The sequence below is a fragment of the Lepus europaeus genome, chromosome 9, assembly GCF_033115175.1.
Source record: "Lepus europaeus isolate LE1 chromosome 9, mLepTim1.pri, whole genome shotgun sequence".
In the NCBI taxonomy this organism is placed as follows: domain Eukaryota; kingdom Metazoa; phylum Chordata; class Mammalia; order Lagomorpha; family Leporidae; genus Lepus; species Lepus europaeus.
This window is the reverse complement of record NC_084835.1, coordinates 111,095,520-111,114,968: the sequence shown is the minus strand read 5'-3', so window position 1 is coordinate 111,114,968 and position 19,449 is coordinate 111,095,520. Positions and strand designations below refer to the sequence as shown.

General features: G+C 38.2%; 1 protein-coding gene across 1 annotated transcript; it reads right to left on the bottom strand.

Moving 5' to 3' along the window:
- Positions 1-221: 221 nt before the first annotated feature.
- Positions 222-17,077, bottom strand: SERPINB2 (serpin family B member 2). The gene is made up of 8 exons (XM_062200301.1): positions 17,040-17,077; positions 13,213-13,389; positions 9,133-9,252; positions 7,453-7,581; positions 6,835-6,952; positions 3,033-3,175; positions 1,922-2,086; positions 222-1,645 (listed from the first exon to the last, which is right to left on the bottom strand). Exons 2-8 carry the CDS (start codon positions 13,378-13,380, stop codon positions 1,241-1,243), a joined length of 1,248 nt encoding a protein of 415 aa, XP_062056285.1. The 5' UTR covers positions 13,381-13,389; positions 17,040-17,077; the 3' UTR covers positions 222-1,240.
- Positions 17,078-19,449: the final 2,372 nt, after the last annotated feature.

Below are 19,449 nucleotides of genomic sequence, written 5' to 3'. Positions count from 1 at the left end.
AGAAAAGGACCAGAGTTAGCCCCTGGCTAGAACACGTCCAAATGTTAGAACCAGGATTTGGGTGTGGATAGGCAACATCCCGAGGCTACTTCTCCAGCCACCACACTCTACAGGGCCAATCACCCCTGAGTTCCAGAGGGAGTGCTGCCTGGTGCCCACTTCCAGGATCTAGCTACACTCTGCAGTCAGACTCTGCTCCCCATCCAGGCTCCCCACCCTATGATTTGCCATAATTCTCTGGTCTGAAATGATGTTCTTCTTTGACTCTGTTCCATTCCAAAGCGTTCGGTGCTTTGAAACAAACACCTTTAAGAGGAACTAGCTTACGTTTCCCCTCCTGTCCTTGTACCCAGTCCATCTTTGCTTCTCTGAATTCTCAGATCAATGGCTACAACCTTGTTTCTGTGTCTGGGCCAATGAATTTAGAAGTTCAGAAACTGGTTTCTCCCAAGAACTGTGACCTCAACTGTTCTGAATTACTAGGTCTTTGACTATTTTGAAAAAAGAGCTCCAGCCGTGTTTCTCACAAGCCCATCCCCTTCAACCTCAACGCTGGATCTTCTGGTAAGAGGGGTAGTTGTCCTCTTGGCTCCTTTATTCTGTCTTGTTTTCTGGGAAGGGAGTTGCCACAAATGGTCTATGATGTGAAACTCCTGGGGATCAAAGTATAACAGGTCTTATGATCAACAGTTGTATGGAAACATATTCATTTATTGTATATTTGTGATTTTACATGAGTTACAAAAACAATATGTAATGCTAGTAATGGACATAACGTATTTGCATGTTGTTCAAGCCTTTCTTCAAGATATTTATTACAGAGGGTATGGAGAAACACATACTCATTCATTACAAAAGCAAGTAAATGTATTTCTTTAGAGAAAATTAACTGATCACTTGCTTGTGTAACTATTAGTTACATTAAATACAGTTAATATTTTTAAAAACCCATTATTATATAAAATAATAAATAACAAAAGAAAAGTTAATGCTATAAAATAAAGGAAGAGTAAGAAAGAATAAAATGGACATCATCTTATTTAGGGGAGCAAATGATTAGTAGAGTAATCATATTATGGTTGGCAGGTGTCTATTTTTGCTTTTATATTTAGTATGTTGACATTTTTTCAGAAAAACAGAAACATAGAAAAAGTCTCTAAATTTTTGGCATTTGAGATAGTAATTCTGAGGCTTATAGCTCATGCTACAAAATACTGTGTAGAAATGGAAGCTTTCAATTTCAGGGTGAGGAGAATCTGCCCCAAAACAGGATGCTCTTGGCTACTTTGTGCATGACCAGGAAAAGGAAAGGATGATCTGCCACAAACTGAGGGCCCCCATGACCAGTTCTCCCTGTCATAATGCCCCCAGTGCCAGCAGTGGCTTCAGTGCCCTCCTCATTAACATCCACTGTTGCTTGATGGAACACTTCAGAGAGAAACAAATCATCTTTTTCTGACATTCCTTGGAAATTGGCCTGGCCCTTGTTGAAGGCATCCTCCATGCCCATGTTTCTCAGAATGGATTTGAGTTCATAACGCTTTTCTAATTTGAACTGTGGGAGATATACTTCAACATCATCTTCAGCCATTGTGTCTTTGCTGGTCCATTTTTGCAGTTTGTCATAGGTTATTGCACTTTCCAACTGCAAAGCAAAGCAAAAGTCAAAGTTGGTGTTAGAAAAGGAGCAAAATATCTCTAGACTTTAACTTTATTGTGGGTAATATAAAAATTTAATAGAGTGGCCAAATTTTTGCAAGAAGTTAGCATGTATGATGTATCCTTAATGAAATTTTGAGATATGCCACATTTACTGTTCACTGAATAACATGTTTCTGTAGGAAAGCAGAGTATTTTCTAAGATGTAGATGTTCATCTCTTGAAGGATATGTTTGAAACAGTTGAAGTGGGAATGCCTTACCAACTCCAACCCAGTGCTAGCATCAGCAAATTCATCTGGAAGCAACAGGAACATGCTGACATTTCCAGCATATGGGAGCTCAAGAATCTGAGCCTTTAGGTCTTCTATGTATCCAATGTTCAGCTTTTCACGCAAGTACATCATTTGTACAGGTTTTCTCTCAGTCTGAAATCATTAAAAAGTAAAATATGAAAGTCAGGTCTAAGATGTCAAGAGATTTGCAATGGGGCCAGCTCTGTGATGCAGCGGGCCAAGCCTCCTCCTGCAGCAGGAGCAACACCTATGGCTGCTGGTTCCAGTCCCAGCTGCTCCACTTCTGATCTAGCTACTGGCTAATGCACCTGGGAAGGCAGCAGAAAATGGCCCAAGTGTTTGGGCCCCTGCCACTTATGAGGGAGACCCAGATGAGGCACTTTGTTTGCTCCTGGCTTTGGCTTGGCCCAGACCTGGCTGTTGTGACCATTTCAGAAGAAACCCAGCAAATGGAAGTTTCTCTCTCTCTCTCTCTCTGCCTTTCAAATAAACAGGTAAATCTTTTTTAAAAGAGAGATATTTACAACTATACATTAAAATAATAAATTCAGATTTAGTGTTGAAGAAACGTATTTTTTAAATCAACAAATTAAACTTTGTATACCATTATAGAGGGTACTCTGTCTCAATAGTCTTTTCAAGCTTATATCCTTTGTTTAGTATTACACACCACAATAACAATAACAACACAAAAACATTTGTTCAGTATGGGCAAGATCTTATAAATCTCACTGAATGCTTCCAAGAAATTTTTGAATTGCACATTAGCTTAGTTTTGTAGAAAAGGCATGGAATGCATGGAAGATAAGTTAGGTCTTAGCGGATAAGTGATACATCCAATATTTGAGTCCAGGCACGCATCAATATAAAGCCTGTGGTCTTCAGCTCTACTCACACAGCCTCTTGGGAAATCATTGAATGCCACTTGGTAGCTTGAAAGTCAATTCCTAGCATATATAACTTGTAACCTAGCAAGTCACCTGGAAGTATCGTAACTGAGCTCTAATTTTTTGTTCCCAAATTGTCTAAGGTCCTTCCTAAAATATATGTTTAGACAATGCATCTGCTTTTCTCATACCAAGTTCACACGGAAAGGATAAAGCCCATTCAGCTTCTTCTCAAAGGGAGTTTTCCACTTTCCTTTGAAGTAGACAGCATTCACCAGGACCATCCTGGTCTCTCCATCTATAGAACCTTCAGGTAACAGATTCGGGATTCTGCCTGCAGAAAACATAACATAGATTGAGATTTCACATTCACAAACTATGAAGTTATGACAACTTGGATCTTTCCATTAAGCTTCATACTTGGTGTCCACATTTGTCAAACTCTGCAGATGATGATCTTCAAGATCAAGTTTTTCTCTAGATATAGAGCTTTAGTAAAATGGGAACGCATTTCTCAGGTTTGCAAAATTCAAGAAAAAAATGAAGAAAGTTTTAAATTTAGGATATCAGATTGGGAAGGGAGATTTTCACTTCCTTTTTGTATTGCTTTCTCGAAGTTTTGCTGTGGTATGAACGTTATTTGATGCAGAAGGAAATGAAAGCCTCTTAAGGAGTGTAACGGTACATCACTTAGTTGTCCTAATATAGCTCATACAATCTGTGGATTTAACCAATTTTTTCATCCAAAATGAATAAATTCATCAAAATCTAAATTCTGTAAATCTTCCTTAGGTGTAGGCTAAACCTAAATTAGGAGCCATGAAAATATAAAGGATAAAAAGGGAATAATTATCTCAATGTGCCCAAAATACTGGAAGAAACATTCAAAGTCAATTGTGAAACTGTGTGGTAAGTTCTATAATTGAGCCAAATAATGCAATTAACAGTAACAATACAGCGAAGAAAGTAAAGGAGTGATCCAGGGTATGTTCTTAGAAATGATGACATCTGAGCATAATCATTTAAAAGGAAAATTTTTAGGATCAGTCCATTTATGGTGAGTACCTGCTCTACAATGTTCCAGCCACCAAAATGCATTGCATTATTTGATCCTCACAACTACTCAATTAGGAGGATATTATTAGTCTCATTTTACACAAAAAGGACGCCTAATGAAAGAGGTCTGTACATTCCCCATGGTTACAATGCTCGTTAACTGGTAAAGATTCTGAATCCACAGTCTACAACTTTTTCATACTGCTGACATACATTGGACTGCTGTAAAATCATCACTGTGTTCTCAGCTTCAATACATCCACTTGAAATATAAATTCAATATATTCCTTGAGCAATTTAAATTCTTTGTTAGTATTGAATTCTACTAATGTTTTATTTAATTTTGTAGTGCACACTACTATTTTGTCATAACGTGATAAAATAGAAAATTCTTTCAAATTGTTACAAAGTTGATTTTAAAAAATCATTCCAAAAACTGCTAAGCTTTTGGGCAATGAAGCTGGTTGATTTACAGCCATTCAACACTATGTTTAAGAAAAACACAATTCACATTGTTCTTTAAAGGAAACAAAGCTCCCAAGTGTATTTTTAATTTTGTTTCCTGCTTTCACTTCACTTATGTTTATTTAATATTCACTTTTCCTGCTTTCTCTGTTTCAGTGACTTGGAAATATTTTAGATTAGTAATTGAACAACCCTTAATGGAAATGAAAAATCAAAATCAGCTACTTTCAGATAAACAAAAAAAATTTTTATCATTCCAAAAACCTTAGTTTCTATTTATTTTCTACTGTGAAAACAAAAGACATGGAATTAAGATACTGAACTATTTCTTGAAATATTGTGTTATGCATAAATGTCAAATGAAAACACTTATTTTTCCTTGTTATCAAAATCTTTAAACGTGCAATTGAAAAATTCTGGAGTTAGACTATGGATCAGAAGTGACTGAAAAGTGACTGAAAAGTGACTGAAAAGTGGGAATCTTGCCTGAGCCAACTAACCTCTTGGGGCTGAAGAGTCCACAGTAATAACATGGTTAGGTTGGACAGATGTTCTCTAAGGATGCTTTCAACCATAACAGCTTGCAAATGTACAAAACATCTCAACAAGTTTGCATCCAAAATAATATATTCCCCCCAACCTTTAGATACTAATTTTATGTAATTATTCAACATTTCTTTCAGAAACATGAAGGATTTACATTGTCAACAAAAGTCAGTGTTACCATCTGTGGGAACATAGGAGAAGTGTGGCATACTGGCTCAACCCTCAACATAATGGCTTGATCCTATGTCTGGGTGGAAAGGCAAAACAAACTAAAATAATTTTTATAATGGTTTTCCACGTATGATAAACATGGACATGAGTCGTGAAACTTAAGAAGTAACAGACAAATGGAAAAGAGAAATTATCAGGAAGTGAGTGGTTGGGAGACACTTCTAGGAAGGGGTGGGACTTTGATTGCTGCATAAATTAAATCCTGTAGTATTAGAGGTAGCAATGAGTATGCTGCATTTGTGGGAGTCCAAGGATCTGCTGTAAAGTGCAGTCTGTCAGATTATTGAGAACATCAAAGTTGAGGTAAAGCATGAGAACTTCTCCTGAGGGCAATAGGAAGTCGCTGAGTCTTGCTTTTAGGGTGAGAATGCCATAATAAACCGGCTACTTCACCTTTTTGGTCACCTCTTTCTTAGACCAAACTCCATTAATTTCCTCAAAGGGTCAGTCCTTTCATTTATGGACCTTTGCATATCCTGCATACCCTGTCTGTAACACCTTCCCCAGGTACCATGGATGGCTTCTGCCCAGACAGTTCCAGTTCACCTTCCCAGTCAAAACTCAAGCGTTTTTAAAATTCTAGTCAAATATTTGTTTTATGTGTTCCAATGTAGTACCTTGAACTGCCCCATGAAAGCATTTGTCATTATGTAACAACTGTGAATTTCACTGAATGTCTTCCCAAGATGGAAAATTCTATGGTGGCAAGGGATTCCATTTATGTGTTCATCTCCACTACAGTGCCTGGGACATGGTACAAGATGGATAAATATTTGGTAACTGATGGATTAATTCAATAAGAATGGATGAGTTCAACAAGAATGGATGGATTATTTAATTAAATTTGAATGCTTGTGAAAAATATGAAGGGAGGCAAGAACCTATGAAAAAATTAAAGGCATGAGTTAAAATGGTAGAAGAGGCTTAGAAAATCAAGGACAGATGAAGGGACAAAACAAAATACAATTCATTGACTTTGAATGGTGAAAGAGAAGAAAGAATTAGAATATTTTATGATACTTTCCTCCTCCATTGAAAATTGCACATTTGCTCATCTTGGGGTCAAGCATGTTTTTCTTTCTTTTGCTCCATAATGGACATAGAGTTACAATTATTTCCTATATTTTGAAACATCTGCCTTTCATATTTTTTGAAGGTAATATACAAAATCAAAATATTTAAGTCCAGAGCATGCATTTTCTGTTAGTGGACCTTGATTATTTTTTCTCAATTAAAACACCACTCAGCTAAATGAAAATAAACTTACATTAACAAAACTAAAGTTTAATAAATCACAAGAAAGTAATGGTTAAGTTCAAGGATTTTTTTTTTTTTTTGACAGGCAGAGTAGACAGTGAGAGAGAGAGAGACAGAGAGAAAGGTCTTCCTTCCGTTGGTTCACCCTCCAATGGCCACTGCAGCCGGCGCACTGCACTGACCCGAAGCCAGGAGCCAGGTGCTTCTCCTGGTCTCCCATGCGGGTGCAGGACCCAAGGACTTGGGCCATCCTCCACTGCCCTCCCGGGCCATAGCAGAGAGCTGGCTTAGAAGAGGGGCAACCAGGACAGAATCCGGCGCCTCAACCGGGACTAGAACCAGGTGTGCCAGCGCCGCAGGCGGAGGATTAAGTTCAAGGATAGTTTTAAAAGATCAGTTTTCTAAGTAGTAAGAAGAAAAGATCTGAATGATTTTTACCTTTGGTTTGAGTGTTGACCCAGGAATTAATTTTTTTTCTGGCTTCTTCTGCACATTCCAGGAAGTCTACTGCCTGGGGTTCTGTGGAGTAGTATTTCTTAGAAAGTTTCATGTATTCCTTTAAAGCAAGAGAGTGCCAAATGTTACAAAGAACAGATTGCAAGCAAGCTTTTTAGTGTAACTGCAGATTATGGGCTTCCCTTCAAGGCTAAAGGCCTGTGATAGGGTTTGGAGTTGGGTAGGGGTGCTGAAGGAGGAAATAGTAGAGATTACAGGTTCTCCATCAACTTCCTTCCACACACTCCAGCCCCAATTCCATCTGCCTTCTTGTATTCTTTGCATTACAGACCCTAAATTAGAGAAAAGAAATTTGGCTTAGGGGACAGAAGTGCTGGAAGGCAGTTTGTTGTCCAGATTTCTAACTCCATGACTGAGACATTTATACGAGGAAGTGAACAACATACAGAAAGAGCAAAAGGAACACTAGCTAGGGGAGGCCAGCCTTGGGAAACCTGTATCAAATTCTGACTTTACTTGTACAAACTGTAGAGAATTACTTTGAAAATGGCCTGATTGCTGGTTTGGGGTGCAGCCATTTCAATTACAGGTGTCACTTACGTCCTTGAACCTCGCAGACTTCTCTCCAAACAGCTTGTTGGCACTTTCCAATACATAATCCCCTGTGGATTTGTTGATTGCAGAGCTCAGAGAGTTGAAGGAGGAATGGATTGTGTCTCTAACTTGTGCCTTAAACAGAAGGGAAGAATTATCTTTTTATGATGAAGAACTACTAAAAAAGATATTTCTTAAGCAATGACATATTTCTTCAACATAACAATAATGTATTAATGCATGTTTTTTTCTGGTTCCCTAGAAAAACCTTTGAGAAAGTGATCTTGATAAGGATGTGGAGCATTATAACTAACAATATAAGTTTTAATTTGTTCCAAATTTTACTGTGTCTATGCACTGTATTTAGCCAGGAAGTAGCCAACAGTCCTAGAATAAGGGTAAGTTCTTCTATAGTTCCTTAATTTAAGGTATCTAAGTAATTTTAGCTTATTTATAAGTTTAATAAGTGTTAAGGATCTAATGTACAGGGGAGAGGATTATGGATTAAAATTCCATATTATTTATTTGAAATTTTCAAGGAGAGTATATTTTGTGTCCTTACCACCACCTCCCCATGACCAAATAACTAGTTGTGGTCATGAAGTGTTAATTAATGTGACTGTGGTAAATTTAAAACAATGTATAGGCATATGAAATCATCATTTTGTACACCTTCAAGAGATGCAATTTTTATTTGCCAATTATACATCAGAAAAGCTGGGGTGAAAATGTTACTTTAGCAGTATTATGAAAAAGTTTCTATAACTTCTATAAGTATCCATTTTGGAAGGTTGCCTATGCAACACAAAATCTAGGCTTTAGAAAACCACAAAAGTAAATGGGAATTCTAATCCTCAGTCTGAGCAGGGACATGCGAGATGAAGTGAGGACGCCTGGTGGAATCACCATATTACAGAGGCCTCAGCACCTCTTCAAACCCATAATTCACTGAATGATAACTAAATGGAGCATGAGGGCACCCAGGAAGGAAACTATGGGTCATATCTCCCCATAATCTAACCACGAGCATGATTGTGGGAGTGGGTTACCCAATTTATATTCAATTCCTATGGTTGAGATGAATTTCTGAAATCTAAGAAGATGGAATATTGAGAAAAGGTATTACTACTTGAGATAGATAGATGATTGATAGATAATTGAAGAAAGGAAGGGAGGGAGGGAGGGAGGGGAGGAAGGAGAGAGGGAGGGAAAAAAGGAAAGGAGAGAGATTAGATAGATAGATAGATAGATAGATAGATAGATAGACAGATAGATGAAGGATATCTGAGGGTCAGTGACCTCTCATACACCCATGTAACTTGGTGTTCATTCCTCAATTATGTGTCACTTCATACCCTCTCAACTTTGGAAATCTTCATCCATGAATGTGTGATCTAGGGGTGTCTGCCATGGTTTTAGAATACATTTACCCAACTAACATCAGAGGGGCATGATAGAATTTAGGATTAGCCTTGGCCGCAAGTCATGAACTCTAGATTCCCCTGGCTCTTCCATCTGTTAGTGGTATGACCTTAGGATATTTACTTAATGACACAGAATTGTAGTTTTCTTTCTGTGAATGGGGAAGTGGTACTAGGTTCCTTTCCAGTCTAACACTGTGATATTTAAGACAAGAGGATTCTAGAAATGACTTTTAAAATAAATGTGAAGAAATGAGTCAAATACCTGCAAAATAGCACTGGGATAAGGACCCTTCTGGACCTGCTGCGTGAATTCACAACCAGCAAAGTTCTCTGGGGTCACTGGGGTGACATCATGACCTCCAACTTGCTTAAACTGAAGCACCTGTAGTGGGAATGAGAGAGAGTGATTACACTTTCCTGCTGAATTACGTAATATTTAAGACCAATGCTGTCAAATACCTCTAAGTAGACCTTTAACTAGTGCCCCACATTTGTGTATGGGGACACAAGCACAGGTGCTTTTTCCACATAATAAGGAAACATTAGTCAATGTTAATATTTCCTTTACAAGAACCTTCAAGAAGTATTTTCATACTAATTCATATCAGTAATTTTAGAAAGCATTTTATTGTTATGAGATGATTTATAACTCATTCCCTAAATTATCTTTTAGTCCATGTATCATCTTGAAACAATGCTATTATTTTGGAAAAAAAAAAAAAGGCAGTAAGGTTAAGTCAGAACCTTCTATATCTCTCGGTCTTTTCCGCAGCCTTATATACAAAATACATTTCCAGCCTATCTAAAACTATCAACCAAAGTCAACTTAAGCGTAAAATTTGGTCACTTTATATGAACAAGAATAGCCTAAAATATTTACACATGCCGTATTCACACAAAGAAATCAATGTCCATTTGTAGGAACAGATTACAGGGGAGGAGTGATGAAAACATGAATCTCTACTCATACGAGGGCAGTTCCAGACAACACAGTGAATCAGGTGGGAAAGACTGCCCCTGCGAAGCTGCCTCAGTCTCATCCCCCAATTCACACACACCAAGCATTGTTGCCTGCTGGACACTGCCACGTCCACCCCACCCAGATATTTGTGGAATCCAGGGGGCACTGCAGAACCCTCCTCGGGGCCAAGGGTAAGGAGGGAATGATCTGCTAAGTCAGTTGGTGTTAGGGTCTGCTAAGGGAGAGGCAGTCTTGGCCAGTCAGTTGGTGGGTTTCTGGTCTGAAGGGAAAGGGTTGGGATTTGTGAGGCTTGTCCCTGCTCCTCAAGGCATACATCAAGAATCAGCCCTTAAGACATTCAGATCTGGCTAAAAAGCCCATGAGAGTATTTCAGGCATGGAAAGCCAAGACACTCTGGCAAAAATAAATAAATAAATAAATGACCTAAATGAAAGATCTCTGTGAGTGAGATCTCAGTGGAAAGAACAGGCCATCAAAGAAGGAGGTACCTTTCTCTGAAGGGAGGAGAGAACTTCCACTTTGACTATGGCCTTGTCTAAATAAGATTGGAGCTGGCAAACTCAAGAGGCTTCCATAGCCTTGGCAGCTCATGACAAGAGCCTTGGGTGATTAGTGACGTCATAATAAGAGTGTCAATTGTTAAAACAACAGGAGTCACTGTGCACTTACTCCCCATGTAGGATCTCTGTCCTTAATATGTTGTACTATGTGAATTAACAGTATAACTAGTACTCAAACAGTACTTTATATTTTGTGTTTCTGTGTGGGTGCAAACTATTGAAATATTTATTTAGTATATACTAAGTTGATCTTCTGTATATAAAGAGAATTGAAAATGAATCTTGATGTGAATGGGATGGGAGAGGGAGTGGGAGATGGGAAGATTTTGGGTTGGAGGGTGGTTATAGGGGGAAAAACCACTATAATCCAAAACTTGTACTTTTGAAATTTATATTTATTTAATATAAAAGTTTTAAAAAAGTAAAAAAAAAAAAAGAATCCTGCCTAGTACTCTATGAAACAAAGTGGTTCCACTCTGCTCACATACAAGCAAAGAATATTTTCTATAAAACTTCTCTGTTTCTCCTCCCTTCCTAGAAAACTGACCCTTAAGTCAGCACCTAGGACTTGCTCCAGTGCAAAAACTCCTCTGGGAAAGTGTCTCTGCAAGTGTGGAGAAGTTGAGGGGACCCTGAGCCATGCTGAGGCCACAGAGAAAATAGCAAGGCAGGGAGGAACACTGTCCAAACCAAAAAAATAAATATCAACAGCAACAACAAAAGCTAGCAAAAGTATTCCTTGTCAGCACACTAATTTCATATGCCCTGTGCTCTCTAGGACAGTATGCCTTCTATTTAGTCCTTTCTTTCACCACAACTACACTTAAACTGCTTCTCACAGCTACACCAATTCCCAACCATGTGCCCCTTCTGGTTCTAATTTCCTGATCTGTGAAATGAGTATAATAGTCATAGCACCTACATCAAAGGATTCTGTATTATGTGAGTAAACTATTCAAAGGTTCTCATAAAGGTGGCCACTAGTAAGTGCTTTACACATTATCTCTGATCTTCACAGCCATCTGGAAGTTTCTGAATTTTCATTTGCCTTTTATAGATGAGAACACTGAGGCTCAGGGGATTTGTATACCTTCATCTACATGCTTAGTAAGTGGCACGGCCATGACTCAAATACAGAAGGGTCTGTACCCAATGCCCATGCGTCTTCCTCCTATCCAAGAAACTTCTCTCTATCTTTAGTTGGGAAGCAATCAAATTCATATTTGAAATGTTAAATGTACACAGTCCTAAGGAGTTCAAGCCCTTTCTGGAAACAGAGATTGGTCTTGAGTCCAGAGTAATCAGTAAATTAATTTGTCTATGGTAGAAAAATCAAAGTCTTTACTTTAGTAACACATAGCACTTCCTTTAGCATTTGCCTCAAAATTCATTGCTCTGGTTCCTTTACTTTAAAAAAAATTAAGACTCACATGTTTCCTAAAGTTTTCAATGCAGCTCACTACATTTTTTTTTAAGACAGAGAAGATAAAGGGGAAGGAATGTTGCAAAAGACTGCTGGTATCAGCGTTGAGCAATTGAGTTTTGTTGTAAGCTTAAGTGTTCAAACAGGCACCAGCACACAGTGTAATTCATCCATCCCTGTCCTCCTGCGGTGAGATTGGCCAACACTCTCTCTTCAAAACTTCAGAGCTCAAAAAAGGCCCACCTTAAATGGGTCACTATGTCTCTGGGAAGGTTAGATTTATACTCAGGTAAAATTCTCATGGGAAACGGAAAAAGCCAGCGGCATTTTGGTGTGACTGAAAGCACACTACAGCTTTGTTCTTAAAGCATTCAATTTTAGTGTGTGTATGTATCGGAATGTGAAGGAATTTTAATTACATGATGACCATGTCTAGGTCATTGACCTAGGAAACTGCAGGATAATGATAATTTTACAGGGGCATAAAGAATCTCTGAGGAATATTGCAGTGTGCAATTGCAGAATTTCAACCCATTTTCAAGCCTCTAGTGGAAAGAGCACCCTAAATGAAGCTCTCCATTCAAAGTAGGAAAGATGGAAGGAAAGATGGAAGGAAGGAAGGAAGGAAGGAAGGAAGGAAGGAAGGAAGGAAGGAAGGAAGGAAGAGTCAGTGAGGGAGGGAGACCTAGATGCAGAAATACCTCAAATGCTACCCTGCACCCTGTCCAGCTCAGTTCTGAAGACTGGCCACACATAATGCTGGGCCCCACCTTGTGGATGTGACCTTACATGCTTGATGGATATAGGTTCTCTAAAGTGGTATCTAGTCGTGTATCTCTGAATATGGTAACCACAGTTCTAGTACATTGTTTCTCCTTGTCACCCTCTCTAAAACCATTAGGGAAAATTCTTTATATGGATGGGGAACAAACACACCAGGTGGCAGAATGACGGAGAGTCTGTTAGGAGGTTAGAAATGGTGCTGACTTCATCACACTTGCCACTGTTCTCATCTATAAAATAACATTTGTCTTAAAACCAAAAGAGATAATGTGATGCAAAACACTAACTTTGGGAAGTTTGAACATTATGGATGAGTATATTATTAAAATATAAGAAGATGTCATTGCAATTAATTCTACCCTTTCAGGAAAATACACTCCAATGTGTCTTCTGCGATCTACAATTGAGTGTTTTCGTGGTGGCTGTTTTGCAAATTTGAGTCTAAGAAATCCGTGTTAAAACAGCTGGTGTTTTATTGGCATGTGATGATCACTACCTTCTTATAGTTAACACGAGCTGGACATAAAACAAGAGGAATTCCACAATTCCATTCCAAAATCATCTGTCCAAATGTTGAGAATAACACAGACTTGCCTTGGCCATCTGGTCTTCAGTGTTGCCCCTGGAACCCAGGTAGACCATGGCCATGGTGGATGAGATACTCCATGGAGAGAAGAAGAGGTTCTGGGTGGGGTTTGCTTTTGCCAGATGCTTGAAGAAATTGAGGGCAAAAATTGTGTTTGCAACATAAAGATCTTCCATTGTATCAACCTAGAGGGAAAGCAATAAAAGAAATCTTGGATGAGGTCAGTAGAGTAGGACAAGCTATACTCTGCCCAGGTAGGGTTTCCTGCCCTGTTCTTCCCCCATGGAACAAAGAAAGCAGGGACAGCTTCATGCTCCTGAGACCTGTTCAGTCACAAAGCTCTCAGGCTTGAATTTGAAATTCTCAATATTTTAAATAATATTTTAACAAGGGCTTCCATGTTTTCATTTGGTATGCTGTAAATTACATAGCTAATCCTGAGGTATAGAGATAAGTTCAATGATAAGTATTGACACTTTTTGTCACTGCAAATACGAAAGTGGCAGCAGCAATAACAATAGTGTTTATTGAGTTCTTATTGTCTAACGGTTGCTGATATAAACACTTTAGCTACACTAACCATTTTATATTCACTAAACCCAGTGAGTAAGGCACTGCTATTTCTGATTTACAAAGGAAGAGACAGTTGTATTGAAAGATTCAAGAAAGAGACCATTGCCACTCAGCTGTAAGGTATGGGAGTAGGAACTGAAGACAGGTAAGCAGCCTCTGAGGTCATGCTTGCAATCTCTTGCTGCACCCATAACTACACTGCAAACACCCACATTTAGTATAATCCCCCACACACACAGGAAAGAGCACACTAATTCACTTATTCAGATGTGTGCCACATGCATGCCTATTCTGTCAGCTCCAGTTGAGACAATCAATCTTTTCAGCTCTCTGCTTATAGAAGTCGCTCAGACTCATTGTTTCAGGGTTGGTACTTTCGCTCAGCCTCTACTCATGCCTTTTCCATACCACAAATACCACAGTCTTGCTACATACAAAGTTCTTCCTGTGCTAGTGAATTCATTCATGGGAATACTGGAAGGGATTCTTTCTCTGACACAATCCCCAGGGGGAAAATCAATTCCAGGCAGGAATACAAAGATAAGCTAAGGTAGATGAAACATACATGTATACCCAGTTTGTCAACCTCCAGAAAATAAATGGCAGACATGTCTACCACAACCAAAGGCTATATATAAAGGTGAATCTTTGGACACACTCAAGATGTGTGTGTGTGTGTGTGTCTGTCCTCATGGTACTAGCCAATGATCATTCTTCCAACTGTTTTGCCTTCCTCATGGCTTAAAACAGACCCTATAATTATAAAAGTACACCAAACAACACTGACAGTCATCCCTCTGTGACAATGGTTCCCAGAACGGGGGAAGAGCTAGGAAAGTCGTCTGGCTGCCTACAGCGGCCTCATACAGTAGACCTTGTCTCTCGACCACGTGGGTGTCTTATGTAAACCCTGACTTCTTAAAATACTTTTCTTAAGGAAATTATTGGAATTTGTATCAAAATTTCTCATTTGAAACACAACTCAACTGAATTCTACCAAGACAATAATAGTAAATTAAATAAAATGCATTCCTGCAACTCTCACCTCCTTTTTGCCCTCATTTAATCTTTGTAGGAACAGTGCAAAGGAGGTATGATTATCTCTATTTTATAGATAATATTCTGATGCACCTAAGTGTTAAATAACTTATACAAGGTCAAACAGCTCCTATGTATAGTGCAGGCATTCAAGCTCACATCACATTTTGGAAGCCCACTTTTTCCCACGTCCCTACACTTGCTTGTGTATATCCTCACTACAGTATGTAAGAATTTAAGCAAGTTACAGCTTGAGAAATGTCATAAAGGGGAGAAAAAAGAGGACAGTAGCCAGTAAATAATGCTGTAATAGGCTTATTAAGTTAAAAATAAGTTACTGTTTTTTTTTTTCTTCTTGACTTCATCACAGAAACCAGATTCATTAAGGTAGTTCAGAAATTCCTTTCTTCTTCCAACTTAAAATTGTCTTTATAAATAGACTTGTTGTATAGGTTTTCAAAATAGATTATCTCAGTACTATTTGGAAACAAGCTAAAGAGTATACGATATTTCTCTATACTTGTGTGAAAATATAAGTCAGAAAAGTAAATTGAAACTTCTGCATCTAATTCTTTGTAATAATCTTCATTGTCAGTCACTTTGACATGAAAAATTTAAAGGTCAACACAAATTATTAGAAGGGCTGTTTAAAGTTAGGGTTTCAGGTAACTTGAAAAAGAAAAAAAAATTCAATTTAAACAGAATGAAATTGTCCCACATGAACTTACTTCTTTTAAAAATAGTCTGAACTTTATTTTTTAAATGAAGTACAATTAATCACACTTAACATAAAAATGGCATTTGGTGCCTCCAGCACAGTTAAAAATTTCTTCGAATACCTTTGTTTAATTTGCATAATGATTATTCCAGTAAACTTGGTAGTTCCTATTAGATGAATGAAAACATGAAGCTGGAGATGGCACAGCTATCTTAGTTAACTAGTTAGTCTCAGAACCTAGGATGGATCCTAGCCTTCAACACCAAGTCTAGTGCTTTTTCTACCAACTTTTCAAACAAAGTATGAGGTGTTCACAATTTTAGAAAGCTATGAAGGTATTTTCTGACCATTAGACAAGTCCATGCCTTGTGTTTGGATAGGAATCTGTCAAAACAATGCGAAATTGAAGTCAGGGGATGACGTCAAATAATTGTCAGATCAGATACACGTTTGTTGTGAATTCCTTAACATGATAGTAAGTTATACAATTTCAGCATGTCCCTAATTAATGTATAACACTTTAATATTCTTGAGATAAATGAATAGAAAACATAGGCGGGGCTAGGCTTCTGATGTGGTATTGGTTCCTGCAATACAAGTTGACGAATGCAATACTGAAACTTGGCACAGGTAACGAAACACTGGGGAGGTGCCACTGGGCACACAACCACAGTCCATCTTCTCACTGTCCCTGGTTCTTAGACTGGGGCTTACTGTCACATTTAAAACAAATTCATTTTTGTAGCTACACAGTGCAAATATCTTGAAACTGACCACAAAAATCAGCAAGAACAAAGATGAAACAATAGTATCAAAGAAACTCATTAAAAACTGCCACAATTTTCTCCACAAAGTTAAAAGCAGTTTCTTTTAGTTGCTGTCACACATAATGATTGTCTCTTTACAGCACATTAAAATCACTTACTGAGCTGCACTTCAGTCAGTTCAAGCAGAAGTGAAGCTGATTTTCCTCTCATTAAACTGATCCATTATCCAACTGAATACATGAATACATTCTGGTACTGGATCGACCCAATCCAAGTTTGCTTCCTAATTTATGCAGTTTCTGGTTGTTCATTTTAAATGACAATTGAGATTTTTTTTCCTTTTATTTATAGAAAAATTATGTTACTTAAAATTGCTTCAATGGAAATATTTTAATTTATGTAACTATCTCCACGAAATTCAGTGTCAGAATGACAAGTAGGATTATGTATATTCTAACCTTTTTGTAACACCGACACCTTGAATGAACACACATTTTGGCTTGGTTAATGGCATAGAGGTATTTGCTCACTTCTGAGATTCACAATTACATTTTACCACACATTTAGTTTTACCTCAAACTAAAATATTTTCAGTAAACTACTAAACAAGAAAACACCACTCAAATTCTACTAACCCCGTACAAACACCTCATGTCTTAATTTTCTATATAATGTTAATACCAGCATGAAAGAAGAACAAAAAATAAAGCCACATTTTCCATAGAGATGACTGAAATACCTTGTGATTCTCTGGGTTGCTGTCTGACTGGAAATGCTCCTCTGAGAGTTGTTACAGCCCTGACATGGTAATGACTGCTTTTATAACACTGTGCCCCTCCCACACAGCACTTTTTTCTCTCTCTTTTTAATCTGTATCCTTTGAGTGATTCAACAGTTTACTCAGAAGGACATCATTAGAGTAGAAATGATTCTCTGTAAAGGCGCAGTTTGGGAAATACACTGGGCAGATGACTTCACTTAGAAACTTGAGACTTTGGTAATGAGATCTACACACGCTTGTCAAAATGAACTAACACCTATCAGCCCCAGTCTCAGGTCTTCCTGCTCCAACTGCATTCAATGATAGTATCAGATTCCACCATGGTCCTTGTACCTGTGGACAGCCGCAGCCGCTGGGCTGTAGGGAACTTATAAAGCCAATGAGTTATACTCTGCTTCCTCTTCATATCTTATAAATCTTTTGCCTTTTAAAGACAATGGGAGCCTTCTTGTTTTGAAGCATGCAGATCCAAGTGACCCTTCGGGCATGGGAATGAAATGAAAACCACTGTTTCTGTTTCTTACAAATTCTGTATTTCAAAATACCCTATATTTTCTCTGGTCATAATATCCGAAGCAATTCTGGCTTCCATCTTAATCTCCTGTCAAAAACCACAACGGAAGAGTTTCTCATTTGCCCTGATTAGAACATAGATCCTATCTTAAACGGTACTAATAGACTTTTTACTTTAAGTTGATTTATAATTCTAGACAAATAACACATGCTGATTGGAAATGTCAAAAGGGTGACAGAGAAAATCACTAGATTTTTAGGTACAAGCAATGTAATTTGGGGACAAATTTAAACAAGAGATATCCCTAACTAAATAGAACCATAAGAAGACATTCATATGGTTAATGCTCATTGGAATGTGTCTTTGAAACATCATGAAACCGCCTCTATTCTCTTTACTTTTACACACAGGTAATTTCCAAGGTTGAGTTAAGAGGAAAAGGAAAGACACCGCATTTCTTCTGAACTGTACAGCAGGCTGGGTACCCGAGCCGGGAGATCTAAACCGACAGTCAGAGGTGTCGGTTAAGCCAACAGAGTGGATCGGGGCACTGCCTGAGCTTCTCGGCACGCTGTGGTCCGCAGCACTGGATTGATTCTTACTTTGTCTCACAGTTGTGAGACTCTGGTCACAAAGGAGTTGGTGACTTAATGAAATCCCTTGTTCTTTTTAGAGAAATAGAGGTATAGGCACATCTTTGAGAATCTGTGTTGAGCAGTAAAAAACTACATTATTTGGTGTATTTATTGCTAGGTGATCTCAGGCCATGTATAGAAAACCTGGAAGCTCACTCCCAACAATGACCTTTCAAACCCCTAAATTGCTCTTTGGATTGAAGGAAAAGTTTTATGTAGCTACTGAGCCATTTAACAACTTTTAACTCCCCACTAATCCAAATCTGTGAGATTCTATTTATGTCCTGTACTTCCCTGAAGTCCACACTGCCCCTCACACCTCTCAGTGAACTGCAGTATTTACAGCTGAGTTTACAACATATTAATTTTGGTCTTTCTGAGTGAAGCTTTAGGTAATAAAGCAGCATTGAGTGCATTCTTGCTAAATATTTTTGATAAATCAGATAAATGCCAAAATTCTATAGAGAGGTCCTATAGTGTGGGGGGCAAGGATGTGGATTCTCAAAGATTTAGAATTTCTGGTTCAAATCCTCTTTTTGCCACTTACTAGTCATATAAGCTTGCCCATTTTTTCTCACCCTCTCTAACCTTTATTTCCTAACAATGCTACAGAACAAGTACCGTTGATTTCCTAAACCAAAGTAATCCCCTTCTGTCATACTCCTTCCTGAATTTGTTCAGGTATTATTCACAGATTACTCAGTCTCCGAGAAGGAGGGCCCAGCTGATTATCCAGGGACTACACATAGAAGCCCAGTTCTGGGAAAAGTCTCTTTGGAAACATCTTGGGAATGATTTCTCCTTCATAAGAAGGAAGCATACAAGGGGAGCCTCCTTCTCCTACGCTATCTCCTCTTATCTGACTTACAGCATGTTTGTATGAGGACATGATGTTCGAAGATGCAATAGCCAAGTTACAAGCGGTCAGGAAGGTTAAGAAATGTGCAGATAGCAAAATACATCCCTGACGTAAGAGGGCCTAAGCCAATGCCAGAAACCACCTACCTCTAGTTTTTATTTTTATTGTTGCTACTTTAGATATAATAAATAATAAGTCGATATTGTTTTAGCCTTGTTAGGCAATTTGGGTCTCCTGTCATTTGTAGTCAAAAGCATTCCTAAATAACACAGACTTTGTGAAGAACCTGTGACATAATGTCTGTCTAGTACATCACAGATTGTCATTCAGATAGCAATTGCTCCATAGTATTAGCTAGTA

Excerpts from the sequence above, each read along its gene's own strand:
- SERPINB2 (XM_062200301.1), bottom strand. The coding sequence starts at position 13,380 with ATGGAAGATCTTTATGTTGCAAACACAATTTTTGCCCTCAATTTCTTC. Across the intron at positions 9,253-13,212 it reads CTGAAGACCAGATGGCCAAG|GTGCTTCAGTTTAAGCAAGT; the intron begins GCAAGTCTGTGT and ends TTCCCACTACAG. Across the intron at positions 6,953-7,452 it reads AGTCTGCGAGGTTCAAGGAC|GAATACATGAAACTTTCTAA; the intron begins GTAAGTGACACC and ends CTTGCTTTAAAG.